At 40.6% G+C, this 15,830-nt stretch overlaps 1 protein-coding gene across 3 annotated transcripts in view; it reads left to right on the top strand.

Moving 5' to 3' along the window:
• Nucleotides 1–962: 962 nt before the first annotated feature.
• PRRC1 (proline rich coiled-coil 1) overlaps nt 963–15,830 on the top strand; it is a 28,247-nt gene continuing 13,379 nt past the window's right edge. Inside the window, exons 1-4 of one of the 3 annotated variants that reach the window (XM_054808772.1) lie at nt 963–1,310; nt 8,528–8,641; nt 12,479–12,865; nt 13,721–13,878. In XM_054808772.1, the coding sequence (XP_054664747.1) occupies nt 8,548–8,641; nt 12,479–12,865; nt 13,721–13,878 (639 nt within the window). In that variant the 5' untranslated portion in view covers nt 963–1,310; nt 8,528–8,547. Of the gene's footprint in view, nt 1,311–1,465; nt 1,577–8,527; nt 8,642–12,478; nt 12,866–13,720; nt 13,879–15,830 lie in introns of those variants that run through there. The other 2 variants (XM_054808773.1, XM_054808774.1) reach the window with 2 other exon arrangements.

The raw sequence follows: 15,830 nt of genomic DNA on the forward strand, positions 1-15,830 counted from the left end.
ATGAGGGAAGACCCAGGAAACTACAAGCCTATTAGTACCTGGAACAATGATGGAGAAGATCCTACTGGGTGCTACTGAAAGGCATTTCAAGGACAAGGCAGTCGTCAGGCACAGTCAGCGTGAGTTCACCAAGGGAAAGCCCTGTCTAACTGATCTGAGATCCTTCTACAATAAGGTCACCCACCTAGGGGGTGAAGGGAGGGCAATGCATGCAGCTTTCCTGGATTTCTGTAAGGCTTTTAGTCCCTCATGGCATCCTTCTGCACAAGTTGTCCAACTGCAAGATGAGCAGGTGCACAGTGCACTGGGTGAAGACATGGCTGAATGGCAGGGCTCAAGGGGTTGTAGTGAATGGGACCACATCTGACTGGTGGCCAGTCACGAGCACTGTTCCTCAGGGCTCAGTTCCATTCCATATTCAACGTCTCTTCCATGGTCTCGAGGGCACAAGCCCATGGGCCCTGCTGGGATTCATCCCAGAGTACTGAAAGAGCCAGTGGATGTTACATGCCGGGGAACGTGTAGCTGCCGGGGCGTGCACCATAGCTGAGGATAGCCCATTATGGTGTTTCTAAGCAATGGGTTCTGATGTCATCGAGGGACAGGAGAAAAGTGATTGTAACTAAAATATAAACTCCCATAATTAGAAATCTAGTAAAGCATGCCTGATGGTTTGTTAAGGCTGTAAAATTTGAGTAATTTGTTTGTTGGTGGCAGCCAGAGGAAGAAGGCAGAGGGGCTATTGATACCCACGCAGCTGACGATTTGTACAGGCGCGTGAGACAGCATAAAAGTATGTTGGGGTGTGGGGGGCAGCGAGACGGCGTGCCGCCCCAAACGGCGCCCCCGCGCCGTGCAGAGTCCGTTACCCCGCCCTACCTACCCTCCCTCCTGCCGCGCTCCCTCCCCGCGGCCTCCCGCGAACGTGGCAGAAGAGGCGTGCTGCTCCCCGCGGCCGCCATTTTGGAGGCAGGGAGCGAGCTGCACCAGGGGCACGCCGGGCGAGGAACAGCACCCCCCCGCCGAAACCGCAGGACGCGTCTCCCTGGACCCAGGGGCACCCAGGGGCGCCCGGGTGCGCGGCAGCAGCGCGACGGAAAGGGCAGGCGGAAGGGGCAGGCGGCAGGGGCAGGCGGCAGGCTCCGTCACCAAGCAGCGCCGCAGGAGACGTGGCAACGCGGGGCGGGGCCGGTGCGGCGCAGCGCGCGGGCGCTGCGCTGCTACGGCTGCTGGGAGTTGTAGTCGGTGGCGGAATCGGTCGGTCCCTCCATTCATCGCCAGCGAGGCCTGGGGCGCGGCCTGCCCGCCAGGTGAGCGCGCCCGGGTGGGCCGCGGCGGGAGGAGGCGTTGGGCTCCGACGCTTGGGTTCGGTGAGGCCGCGTGTTGTGGCGGGCAGAGGAGACGCGCTGGCACCCATCGTCCCTGGCGGCGGGGAGGGAGTGGCCGGAGGCTTTGGGCTGGGCTAGGTCGGGGGGCGGTGTTGGCGTCCCGGAGCGGTGGCTTCCCCGCGGACCAGCGTGCCGGCTGCAGCCGTTGGCTGCCGTTGGGGCCTGAAGCGGCTGTGGCAGGTTCAAAGGTTAAGGCGGCGGGGGGGAGGGCAGTGTGGGAGGTTGTGGCAGGTAGGGCAGGGGGTCGCGGGGGGGGCCACTGAGGTGTTTCCCTGGGGGTGTACGGGGGGGGAAGGCCGGCGGGGGCCGCACCGCCTCTTCTGGCCTGCCGGCCTAGGCCGCGCCACTCTGGCGGTCCGTCAGCGCCGTGGCCCTTTGGGGTAGCTTGCCGGCCCGACCGCGAGTGCGTGTGTGTGTTTGGGCGTGTAGAGGTCTCGGGCCGAGCTCCGGGAGCCGTACCAAGACCTCCCGCCCGGGCGCTTCTCCCCCTTGGGCAGCACAACCTGCGGCTGCACGGAGTCGGCCCCTCACCGGGCTCAGTCCTGGAGAGTTGCCAGAGGCCTGACCCTGCTAAGGGCAGTCTGGGTTATTCTCCTATTCTGAACCATCTTGTCCTTCTAAAGAGCAGCAGCGTCTCCTGTCCTCCCTGCTGACAGGAACGTGCTTTGGGGCTTATTGTAAGGTTAGGGTCGTGCGGTGTGAAGGCAGATCAGGGTCCTCATGGCAGGACTCCTTGCTGCTTCAGTGACTAGTGGTGTTGCAAACACAAGCGTGGACCAGCACTCCATAGAATTTCCATTTGGCTGGTCCTGATACCTTGTTAGGTCATGTATATTGTTCTGCTCTTCTGAGTCGCTCTCTGAGTGACCAGGCTTTCTCCAGGCACTGCGTAGAGTGTTCAGATGCTTGCCTTCAGGGCTGTGTGTTCCAGCCTTGCAGCTAGGGATGGAAATGCTGATTCTGGTAAACCCACGTGGTTTTAGCTTGAATTAGCATGATTGACAGTGGAAATCCTTACCCTTGAGGATCTATTGGTATCTTATAGAAGTGATGCTTCAGGACGTTTATTTGTTATTATAATATCTCTGGAGGCATTGTTCCAATGATTTATATGTTTTACTTAATTTTATCATCACGTGAAAAAAGCATCGTTTCTTTTGGGGGAAAATCCTCTGAAAGTGCTGGAGCTGTTGAATCACATCATACGATATAGCTATTGGTGTAAATTGGTAGGATGTACGTGGTTTTGTCTAGCTGTTTCTTTGATGGTTTTATGTAGTCATATAACACTGAATACTAGGTCAGTAGTTCTCTGTGGTTATCAGTGATCTGGAACGTAATAGTCTGTGGAGCTACATAAGCTTTGTGATATTTAAAAATAAATATTTTATCATAAGGATGTGTGTGGTCTGGAACAAATCCTAAGGGTTGGCAATGGCACTAAGAATGTGGGAAACAAAATAATTCTCAAAGATTAGGAAGCTTTTAGAAAAACTTCCTATTTTTTATGGTATCTATGGACTACAATAACTCTTATCTGCAGTAGTCTGGAGATGAGGCCAAACCCTTCTGGCATGCCTGGTATTTCAAGCTGTCTTGGTACTGCATTAAGTCTGAGGCATACTGGATTCTGCTTGGTAAACAGACTTTTTTTTTTTTAATGTGGGTGTTGTGATTAACATTATGCTATGAATATAAAGCAGGTATAGGAGAGTTTTGTTCTCTTTTTTCCTTTTTTCTCTTTCCTGATTACCACTTTTTAAGGCTTTGGACTTTAGAACAAGCCATTTAACACCAGGTGATTAAACTGATGATCCCTCTATGCACTTCCTTTGGCTTCAGTGAGGCTTTGTATGTCCTCTGGGACCTGGCTGCATTTAACAGACCAGAGTCTGAAGGAAGTTTTATGCCTGCCTTTGTGCTCTCCCTTTCTAAAATGGAATAAACGAATGTGAGGAATCTTTCAGATGAAACTTTAATATATGAACAATTCAACTCTGTTGTTTTGTGGGTTTTTTTAAAGTGTTGTCTTTTTGGTTGATGTCAGCTTCACTCCATTTTTAATAGCAGAAGGTTTTCCTTTTGTCATTTTCTTTCTTGTTTTCTTCTTGGTCATGTGTCTCTATGAGTTCTTGGGCTTTTTTTCACCTTTGACTTCTCTCTTGTTGATTAGCAGTATGTGCCTATGAATCCCTCTATTAGTTAATGCAACTTATGATGCAACATTTTATTTGAAGAGATTGTTGCACTGGGAATGGCTCCAAACAATTGATTTGTTCAAATAAATAAAAAAATTACTGCTCCTTATTCTGGACAGTTGTCAACTTGTGCTTAGCTATTAACAGTGTGTGTAATCAGTACTGTTACACACAATTAAAATAGTTATGCCTGTTGTGATTAAAGATGAGAGGTTTAATAGTATTTGAATTTAGTATTCCAGCTGTTGTTTTGTTTCATTTTAGGCTCTGTTTAGAGAATAATTTTGCCTCTTAGGGTTCTTAAGTATATTACGGAGTTTTTTTATTAACAGGAGCATCTACTGAAATACAAGAAGCGATTAATTAAGGATGACTGAAAATATGGCCTCATTATAAACTCTGAAGTATGACTGCTTTCTAGATAATGTTTTTTTATCCATGTGAAATTTGCTAATCTCCATTTGTAGGTTATAGTTAACTGTGAATTTTTATATTTTAGAGTAATATCCTGAAGAATGCTTTTGAAGTATGGTTATATCATTAGGATTATTGCAGAATATTAATGCAAATGTAATTACTTCCTATTAAACTTAAGCCAAAAGATTAATAATTTACCAATTCAGCCTTTAAGTCTCCAAATAAAATTATTTCATTCCTGCTTTTAACACAAGCCCTGTTAAAATTAACAGTCAGAACTTTAGCCTGGTTTTCCCTTCACCTTACACAGGCCTTGCATTTGGGAACTAGGTTAATGGCTGAGATTCAGCTGGTGAGAACCAGTAAAATACAGTTACCAGTCTGGGTAGACCTTGTGGGTATACTATTATTTTCATTGTGTAATGTGGGAGTTTAATATCATCCCTATAGTGTCTTCATTAGTACTGACAGGGGTTGTTTTTTTGTTTTTTTTTTAACCAGGTAAGTGATGGAAGCCTAACAAAATCTATGCTTTCACCTCTTAAAGGGGTTATTTTAAGGATGACTGTTCATTAGGAGTGTAGGGTTTTTTCCTGTGGTTTTGTGTATTTCTCTTTTCCGTATCCCTTCTTTTTTACTTTAATGTAAGCATAAGACAAGATTTTCTTCTAGCTAAATGTGGCAAGATTATGAAATTTGTGAAATCAATTTATCATCACAAATCACTAGATGGCAGTACTGCCGTTATGTTCGCCTAATTGCCCAGGCTTCAATTTGCCTATCTCAGTTTCTCCTTTATGTCTTCAATTTAGTAACACAAAACATTCTGGTTTGCAGGAAGACTAAAAAGTCACTTCCTTATGAAATTAGGCTGAATTTTCAGGCACTATTTGCTGCAAATTATGTGTTTGTGGCTTGGACTATGAAGAATTATTACTATTACTGTTTTTTTCAAATCACTGAAAAGACAGTGCAGTTCCACACCCAGCAGTCATTAAGGATTTGCAGACTGATCTTCCTGAGGAACTTTTTCCTTGCAACTCCCATAAGGGAAGTTGGAAACCCTCATTGGAAACTTTGTTGAGGACTGAACACTGTTAAAGTCTGTGGATTGCTTGGGGTTTTTGCCCTCCATTTTCTTCTTCCACCCCAATGCTTCCCAGTTTCTCTTGTGTAACTGGCTTCAGGTAGGCCATTTAGATTCAAGTGTTAAACCATATGTCCTGTAGGATCAGTTTCAGTTACACATAGTGCTGGATTTTTTTCAACACTATGACCTATTAGCTTCAAATTACACCTGTCTGTACTTCTTGCTTTCCTTCCTTGTGTATTCGTTCCTCTCATGTCTCATCTTTCTCCTTAACCTTATTCTTTTTTTCCCAATTATTTATGTTTTTTTCTTGCAGCATTTGCAAACTACAACTGGCTTATGTTGAGAATTCAGTGTATATAAAGCTGTTATTTGTGCCGGTTTCATGTTAGTCCCTGCCAGATCAGAAATTCACAGTGAGATTATTGGTTGTGTGAGAGGATGGGTAAGCTAAAGGGAAAAGGATAGAGGAGCATTTAGGCTTCAGGGCTCTCTAATTGGCAGCGGGATGGGTAGATGGAAGGGGAAAAGAGTAAAGAAAAAGTTGAGAATTGGAAGAAAATACTACAGGCTATTGTGGTTGTGCATTATGTGAGAGAATAAAGTAATTTGTCAACTCCTCTAGCAAAAGGTAAGGAGAGAGCTTCTTTTCCCTAGCTAGTGGTAAAACACTAACTGATTATAGTGGACAATATATGAAAGAGTACGGGATGTATTAGGGTCAAAGGATAAAATTTAAGCCAGAACAGAAGGGAGATAGCAGTATACTCCTGACTGGGTGTCACTCTGAGGGTATACAGCTTACTGGGACGTATTGCCTATGGGTGCACACCTGGACCTGCATAGTCCAAGGGAATGTAAATAAGCCCTACAACTGGCAATATTTTCCTCCCAGGCGTCCATTTCCTGGTCAGGCTGGATTTGCAGATGGTTGGCTTTCCCAGAGGCTTACAAGTAAGAGAAGAAAATGTGAAATACTGATTTTTTTTCTTTTTTTTTTTAATTCAAATTTTTAGTCAGTTTTATGGGGGGTTTAATCATTATATTTCAGCAACCAACTCAAAATTTTTGCAAGTTTGGGATTGCTGTTTCTGTTTAATAATTGCTTTTCTCATTGTCAAGTTAATAGACAAAAGCAACTGCAGAGTTATTTACATTTCTACTAATTCCTAACTTCCAGATACCAGTTAGGTTACTTTTTGGGGGGGTTGTTCCCCCCCCCCCTTTAATAGCTCTGTAAAGCTTTGAAAAAGCTTTCCACAGAGTGGCTTTTCAAAGAGTCTGTATAACTTTTTCAGTCATTCTACATGGCTACAGTATTTGTTTTTAGTAAGCACCTCTCAGCAGTTTTTAATCATGGCATTAGGTGAAATCAAGCAGCAGATTAAAAGAGCCTTGAGAAAATGTTTCTAGGAGGTTTTGGTCTTCAGTGCTTTAGTTGCACAATGGAAAATTCTTTCCTCACAGTGTATAATTGGAAGAATTACTTTAGAAATACTTCTGTGAGGGGGAATGTAAGCTCCTGCAGCTTGATTAAAAGACAAAATCTTATTATTGCAAATTCTTCCACTTAGTGAAGTTTAATGGAGGACTCTGCAGTTCCTTTCTGAGGGATGGTGAGATGTACTCATTCTGCAAGCCAGTCTGTTCCCCATCAGACAGTTACTGACTCCTTCATTTAAAAGCTTCTCTTCAGATGGGATGAGTTGAAGAGGTACTTGGAACCTAAAATCCCTCTGTCATTAAGAGTGCTGCACATAAACCACATTTACTTGCTTTCTGAGGCTGGGCTCAAATGTTTAATCTTGAATTACTTACGCAAAGCATACTGGTTTGTAAGAGGGACTATAATTTCTCCTTTGTGATTTTGATGCTTTCATTTGGTTTTGAGGCTCTTTGTAAGCTTGTCAAGACTAACATTGACATCCTACTTTTTGTATTTTTCAATTTGGTAATAACAGTAATTTTTCCTCCATATTAAACTTGAGTTGTATACACATTTAAAACAACAATGAGGCAATGAGGGTTTTTTCTTTTTTGAAAGAGAGGAAAACCCCTGTATTTTTCTAAGTGGAGTTCTTTTTATATACACATGGGTACTTTCACTCAACACATTATCTAAGCCTTTTCCTTTGTTAATTGTTAAAGAGAATAAGCTGGCAGTCCTCAGTAGCTGCTGATGTAATGGATATAATGGAAACTGTTTGCTTCTACCTATTTTTCATACATAAATTCCTTTATATAGGATTTTTGTGTCATTAAAATTTCCTTATGAATTGTTACATCAGGGAGTGGTACAAATAATTTCTGTCTAGTTTACCAGACTTGGGCAGAAGCAGGGGTTTTTTTAGCTGCCTCTGCACTGAAGAACAAAAATCTCCAGATGTTCATGGAAGTCTTAATTTTTCGCCCTCTCCTTTTCTTCTCCTAAGCCCTTTTACATTAATTTAAGATTTTTAAATAAGCATATAGCTTTACCTTTCCAGACATCGTATATTTTAAAGATTTACTCAAAGATGTTAAAAGATACTTCAAACATAATCTGGCCTTCAAAATAAAAGCCAAAGTTTTCAGTTACTTTCACTTCTGATAGTCACCAGAGCAGTATGATACTTGGATTTTACAGGTATTGTCTGTACTGGAAAACTTGTTCAGTGTAAATTAATTTCAGTGTAATTTTATTCATGTTATAAGTGAATTTCAGCTGGTTTCACGTGGCTTTTCTGGAGGTTTATTTAGCTGACCCCAAAATGCTTATCCTTTAAGGTAGACAAGGTCATGGTTAGAGTTAAGGTCACAGAGTCAGGAGTCCTGGGCCCTTGCCAGCTATGCCACTGTTACGGTGTTTGCGCTCAAGTATGATGGTCAGGAGCATCTCCTGAAGTGTTTAAGCCCGAGAGGGCTACAACTTTGTGGGTAGTTGTCATTCTTCGCTGGCAGAAGGGGGAGACTTCGGTCCTCTGTTTTGCCTCTTGCCACCTTTTGCATCCTGTCATGCATCAGCTCTGAAAGTAACAAGTCCTTGTTGGAGTTACTACAGCTCAATAATGCAGCAAAACACTACCCATAGTTAAGTTTTTCTTGCAGTGGGGTATGGGTTTTATGATCATTAATTACTTCTCTATTATTGCCTATCTAAGTACCACCAGTATATATTGGAAGCAATAACTTGGCATGCACAGTAAAGTTTTTAGAAGGAGGTTTGGCGTTTGAAGTATTATCAGAGTGCTAAAAATAAAGGGAAGATACAGGAGAAATGAGACATACTGGGTAATTATGTACTTGTGATCAGTAATTTTTTTCTTTTTTCTAGAGTTTGCATTTGAACTACTTGCTCTGTTCAGGATTGTAAATCACTGTGTTGTGGCTTTTACATTCTAATATAAAATCTTTTCCCTTGTTTCTCAAGATACGCTTTTTTTTTTCCCTGACAGCTTTTTGTAGCTGGAGGAAAATGATGGAAGAGAGTGGAATAGAGACAACTCCACCTGGTACGCCCCCACCAAGCACAGCAGGGGCTGCTGCTGCTGCTACACCTGTCTCATTAGGTACAGAAACTTCCTCAGCAAGTTGGTCACGTTTATTCATGTCTTTTGAAGCACAGCAATTCATCGAAAGTTGTTGCAATCACGATAATTACAGTGGTCTTCACCAGTCTAATTGGAAAAATTTAAATTGTTTCTTTATCGTGGAAGTGTGCTTCTTATCTGACATACATCTGACACACAGAATATTTTTTTATTCTTGAAACTCTTTTATGAAGTCATGTGGATGCACTTGTGTTTTTTAAGGATGTGGAGCCAAGGAAATAATACTTTCTGGTACAGCGCACTGTTAGATGAGCAGCATAGAAGGGAGTTCAAAACAAATTTACAGTCTTGTCAGGGATAGTGGCAAACCTGCATAATCACTTGGTTTTTAATATTGTGAGTGGTAATCAAAGCACTTAATCTAATTTTTCAAGAATCTGAACACCATATTCTGAATACCGAATATTCAATTTTCTGACACATCTGGTATTGTTATCCTGAGTCACACTACTGCAGTGGACTCCAGAGTGGGGTGCCCTTAACCCCAGAGGGTGTGCCAGGCAATCCATTGGGGTGCAGGAAGAAAATATTAGAGCTTTCATTAATACTTATTTTATCTAAAATAAGAAAAATTAAGCTTTACTAATATTTAATATACTGCTTGACACTGGTGTCCCCACTCAGTTTGTCCGTACATCGAACATTCACGTGTCCTGAGGGAGAAGTGGATGTTCCATGATGCTAAGGGATTGACACTGGCACCCTCACTTGTTAACACACTTTCATCATGTTGTGATGCCTTGCCATTTGTGTGCCTGCTTAAGTGGATTTATGGGTTTTATTATCTAGTTTTAACTATACTAACCCTCACAAAATGAACAAGTGACTTAAAAAAAGATGCCTGCAAAGAGACCACAGATTGAAAATACTGCTAAAAAAATTTAAGCACTAGCAAACAAAAAGGATATGGAAGAGCTGACACTTCTCTGACTCCAATACAAGCTTTTTGCCATTGTTTTTACCTCATTGTATGGCTAACAATCTAATCAGATTTGACAAAAAGTTGGCCAAAAAAATTTCTAAATTTTCAAGAGAACTATTTGAAATACTGTTATGGTTTAGCCCTCCCAGCTTCTCGTGAAAATTAACTCTATCTGAGCCAAAAACCAGGACAAATTTAAATTTACATCTGCCATTGTTAATGATGAACCTTGCCTTAAGTGTATATTGTGCCTTGAGATATTAACTAAGGATAGTGTGAAACCACTATGATTAGCAAGACATCTAAAAACTAATCAGAACATGAAAACCTCTAAAAATATAAAAATTTATTTTGTAATGTTTTAAGTCATAGAGTACTCAATCCAGTACTTAAAAAAATTCAGCAAACTTAATGATAAATCTTTAGAAGCCTCTTTGGAGATTTCTTACCTAATAGTGAAGACAAAAAGCTATTTACATTGGGGAAACACTTGTTCTTCCTGACATGGTAAAAATGTCTTAAGTAATAAATGGAAACAGCATGGTCACAAGTGGCATTTGTCAGCAAATATTGTTAAAAGACCCATAGAAAACATTGCTGAAGATTTGAAGAAACAAGTATTAGAACAAATTACAGCATGGGAGGTTTGCTGTACAGATGTTCCTAACATGTCTCTGCTTATGGTTTTTGCTAAATTCTGCTTCAATAATAAAATACACAAAGAACTACTATATTGTCAAATGCTAAAGGAGGGATGTGCTGGAGAAGCTATATCTTCAAGGGTAAATGACTTCTTTAATAAAAGCAGTGCTTTTATTAAAACTGTGTAAGTGTAACCACTGATGGAGCAGTTGCTTTGACTAGGATAAAAATGGACTTTAGAATAAGGTTACAAAGGTATCGCCACACATGAGATTTATTCACTGCCTCATTCATAGGCAAGTTATTGCAGCAAAGAAACTGGACCTGGAAGTGCACAAAGTGCTACAGGATGTCATCAGTGTGCTTAATTTTATAGAAATTATCTTTAAATAGTATATTTTTTTAACAATACTTTGTAATGAGATGGGAAGTGACCATGAAATTTTTTTGTATCGCACAGAGGTTCGCTGGTTGTCATGTGGCAAGGTGTTTAAAAGAGTAGTTGGACTTAAAGATGGCATGAACTCTTTGTCTTTTACAAAAAGACAAGTCTCCCAGATTTGCTGATATTTTCTGTGATGACAGGTGGCTGTCAGCAGTGTGCTACCTAGTAGATATTTAAAAAAAAAAAAGGGATTCATAATTTGTCCCTTCAAATTAAAGGTGATATTCTAACAAGGAGTGATACAGTAACTACTTTTTGTAAGAAAGTCATGCATTTGAGAGAGCATTTTGAAAATTGATATTTGGAAAGATTTCCAGTGTTAGGCAATCCTGTTGCCAAAATCAATGCAAGTGTCACGTATAAAAACGGTCCAATCTGTACACGTAAACTTGCAAAGAGAATTTCCTGACCTGTGTAAAAATCTTCCAAATGAAGAGCTTCAGTGGGTTTTGAACCCATTTGTTAAAAATAACAAAGTGCAACACCTTTTGATTTGTTTGCAAGAACTATTGATTGACATCAGGGAAGGCAGAGATTTGCTAGCTCCATTTCAAGAAAAACCTTTGTATAATTGGTGAGTGGGAGTGGAAAACAAATAGCATGATTTAGTAAGCACAGTGAACAATGCACTTCTTCCATTTGGATCTATATATCTTTGTAAGGTATCTTTTCCAGCTATGACAGCCATTAAAGCTAAGTATTGAAATAATCTGAACATAGAACCAGGCCTTCAAATTGCTATTTTGTGAGATGTTAACCCAAGATTTAAAAAATAATGAGGCTGCTTCAATCATGTTGCTCACACAATACAACTATTATTAATAATTTTTTTATGTAGTACCTTAACCGTTATTAACATACTATATTATTAATAGTATATTCATAAAAAAATTTTCAGCGGGATCAGAAAAGTTGAAATTTTTAAATTAATCTTTATCTCATCCTTTTAAAATTTCTATTGTGTATGTTTTATGATATACATAATATGCTAGTACAGTGGTACATGTAAATAATCTATAAATAAAAAAATACATATATTGGGGAGGTACATGCTCAAAAAATTTTTATTGATAGGTGTGCATGATAAAGTTTGGAGACCACTGCATTAGTGTAACTTGGCATATCATTTGACTGTCGTTGATATTTAGGCTGAGGCCAGTTTGATGTTTGAGGTTATCCAACAGCTTACTGCTGTCAAAAATGGTAATTTCTGGTTTTCTGACTTACTTTTCTGTTTAAACTTGGTTTAGAGAGCAAAATTGGCTTATCCAAGGATCAGCTGAGGGCCAGACTGAAGCAGAGAAAGCAGAGGGATTAGGAGGCTGAGTGCCAGGGAAGAGGGTGCCTGGTGTTCAGCCCATCTCATAGAACCATACCTGTGAGGTAACTTCCCACCCTCCCAGATATTATGAGTGTACGTTTTAAGATTAAAGATGGACACTTCCTGCATCATCATTATTTCTGTTGATTAAGCAGTCACTCAGAAGGAACAGCACTAGCTAGAAATTTCTGAGGCAGACTTCAGCTGCTGTAAATTCAAGATAAGTCAAATGTTGACTTATCTTTTTAAGCTTATGACAAATAGGGTCATGCAAGAAAAAGAGATTACAAGATACTATCACCAAAAATTGGTATTGTATGCAAACTCAAGCAGAACTAAAACTCACTTTGAAGGGAAAAAAGCAGACCAAGTCAAAACATATTTGTAAAAATTTGAACAATTATATAACTGAATTTTTGAGATTAAGACTCAGCATTTCCAAAATTTTTTTCTTTTTTTCCCTAGCTTTGTCCAGTCCCCTTGCAACACCAAGCACGTCATCTTCTCCTGCATACTCACCACCTGTGCCAGCTGGAGGGCCTTCACTTCCTCCTCCTATGATGACTTCAGCTTCTCTTCCAGTTGTGCCTTCTGCAACGGTTTCTACTATTGCACCACCTCTAACTCCTGCCCCACCTCATGTTGCCCCTTTATCTTTTAGTACCTCCGTGTCCCAGTTCTCTACACCTCCTCCATTAAGCTCTACTACTGGCTCTAGTCTTCCTGCACCTCCTACTGGTCCCCCCATTTCAGGATTTTCCATATCTTCAACCTATGATATTACCAGAGGACATGCTGGCCGAGCACCACAGAGCCCACTGATGCCATCATTTTCTGCACCTCCAGTCACAGGTAACTTTTTGTATATATGCTTTCATGTTTGTGAGACAGGATGAGGGATCTCCTGGGTGGCTACTTCACATTTCCGTTAGAGTCCTGCAAATTTAGCTTCTTTATTATTCCAGTTACGCTTAATTAATGTAGCTGCACTCAGGAGAAAGGAGAATAGCCTTTAAAGTACAGTCACGGTCTAGGACAGAGAGTCCTCTTTAGTAGAGTTCTGCTAGCACTCAGGCTCACAGAAGAGTCTTTGTTTGAGAGCTTTATTTTTTGTTAACTTGCACAGGAAAGCCTGGCTGAACATGTATACCTATCTGTTGCTTAGATCAGAGAGTCAATTTCAGCCATTATATTTCCACAGAATGATACGATATCTCAGGCTGTAATCTCATAATTTTCAGGTTTTTGTTCTGAAAAGCTATCTATAAGAAGCCATCCATCACATGACAGCAGCTTCTATTTTCTTGTTTCCAGGTTAGAAAATTTCTTACTTCTCTCTCTTTGTTCAGAGAGCAACACCCATTCCTCTTTTTCCTTTACTGAGGCCACCTTATGAAAATTTGAAGACAATAAAAAGCACCACTGTTAACTAACATGCTAAGAAAAAAAAATTGTTTAATCTTATACACAATGTACATGCAATCTTGGTTCTATTAGCAGATGTTGTTGAACTTACAGTAGTTATATCTGCTAACCTTTAACAAGCATAATTGTTCAGGGGCCTTCAAGAAATGAAGTAAATCAGCCCAGTATTATTTTATTCTTCCTGCTTATTTTCCTGTTAAACAATTGCATGTTGCTACAGTATAACAAATTAAGTGCAGTACAATAAATGAACACTTGTGTTTTATTTTTCTGTCTTACTAGGTGTTTTGGCAGATCCTATTACTCAACAAGCAACTTTCTCATCACCTTTGGCTCCTGGAACTGGTTCTGCAATCACTTTTCCTGAGGAACATGAAGACCCCAGAGTATCTACTGCCCAAGGTGGAACACCTGCTGGAGGACTGTGGGGGTTTATAAAGGTATGGGGTTTTGTATATTACCCTTCACAACGAATTACCATTTTTTACTGGCTATAAGACATAACATTTTTAAATGCATGTTACTACTGTCCTTATGTGCAAGGTGGCTGTTTTTAATAGTGGTATTTGCTGAAACTGTGCTTTTGCTCTTCCTCTATATAGAAGAATGAGGACTACATAAATGCAGGTATTCTACGTGTTCATTTTAGTGCTTGTGACAGGAAGATATACATACCTAATAGGTTTGTCACATGTTCTTAAATCACATGAAGCTTCAGAACCTCTTCAAGACCCAAAAGCTAATTTTTATTTTACAGCGACTGGATGCAGAAAAAGATAGTCTCTTTTACCTCACCAGAATTCTTTGCATATCCTGTTTCTTTGTCATTTCCTAACAAACTGAATTTGCTTTCTATAGGATGCAAGTCCTGCCTGTTCTAAAACAAACATGTCTCTTCAAGGAGAGACAAATACATATTTCTGCCACCAAGGAGCAGTTTCTTAAGAAGTGTCTAAGATATTTTGTAGGATTTTTCGATTCTGCTAGAAGGCATGGAGTATGTAGTGCAGAACAGATACACCTTATGGTGCAATTTAATCATACAGAGGAAATAAGCAGCAACATCAACTAGTAGAATTTCATTAGCCTGTAACCTTTTTGGAGCTGTGACAAAAGCTACATATAAGTAGCATCATGAAGATTGTGGCAGAAAGATCTAAGGACTGTATGTGAACACTGAACCGTCTTTGAGAGCAACACCATTTTCTGTACTGTGTCATACTAAACATGAAGGAAGAATCAAGATGATTTATGTCTCAGTGGGATTGAAGAGTTTTGGAGGGACTTTCAAAGCCTTTTGAACAAGAAAATCTGGGAAAATAGGTTGTGTGACACATTACAGAGCGAGCCCTCCCTTACTCCAGGACTACACATCTTGACAGTGATATGGTCCTAAAGAGCATGATTAATCCTCCATCAGTACGGTGACAGCAGAGTTGTCATGCTGCCCTTTTAAAGGAGAGGTGTCTTCTCATGATCATAAAAACACATCATCTTCCTTCCTTTAAGTAATAATGTCTTTCTCTCGGTCATCATATTCCTCTTAATATTTTCAATAGATGGTAATGTTCCAGAAGAGAATGTTTTTCTTCTAACATGATTGTGTAGCCCTTTTGAAAGTACCAGAGCTTGCAATTGCAAATTAGTTGAAAAGCCAATCGCATCCACATTACTGTTGTCTGTATACCAGTAGGATCCAAAATGTGTCCTGTTCCCATTTTTGGAGAATGTGTATCATTGACTTCAGTAATCTAGATTTTGGTTGAAGTATGAAGCATTCTATGTGCTCTGCGTGTTCAGTGACTTCTGGGAGTTTCCTAGGTGGAAGAATGAGGAATCATTAGTTGTACTGAAATCATCAGGTTTTTGATGTGTGGAAGCACACATCAGTCTCAGGTGTTTTTTAAACATCAGCCAGAATCTGTGAGACTAACTGGTAATTATTACAGAAATGCATCCTGGATTCCCTGTTGAAGAGCTTACACAGTAGTGGCAAGCAGTTATCTTTACTTCTGTTCTTGAAGTAGCTTTGTCACCGAAATTCGGGAATGAAAGAAAACTCCTTAACACCAATTTAGCATTAAGAAGCAGGCATTTCCTTTATTGCAGGGCTGGGTGTCAGGAGGATAGTTCCTCTAATCAGGCACCCCTAATGCTGGTTCTCTTGTCATATTTATACACAAATGTTACAAAGATTACAAAGTGGTACACTCCCCGTTACAATAATTGGTTCATATTTCTTTGCCTAGTATGCAAACTAGAATGCATGCTCAGTTCCTTTCTCCGCCTCTATCTTTTGAGTAGGTGGGATAATTTGGGTAGGGGGCTTATGAGTCCGTGGTCGTGGGGACCCTGGCCCAAATTACCTTTCCCCTAGTTTCTCAATATTTCG

The sequence above is a fragment of the Grus americana genome, chromosome Z (assembly GCF_028858705.1).
Source record: "Grus americana isolate bGruAme1 chromosome Z, bGruAme1.mat, whole genome shotgun sequence".
Lineage (NCBI taxonomy): Eukaryota > Metazoa > Chordata > Aves > Gruiformes > Gruidae > Grus > Grus americana.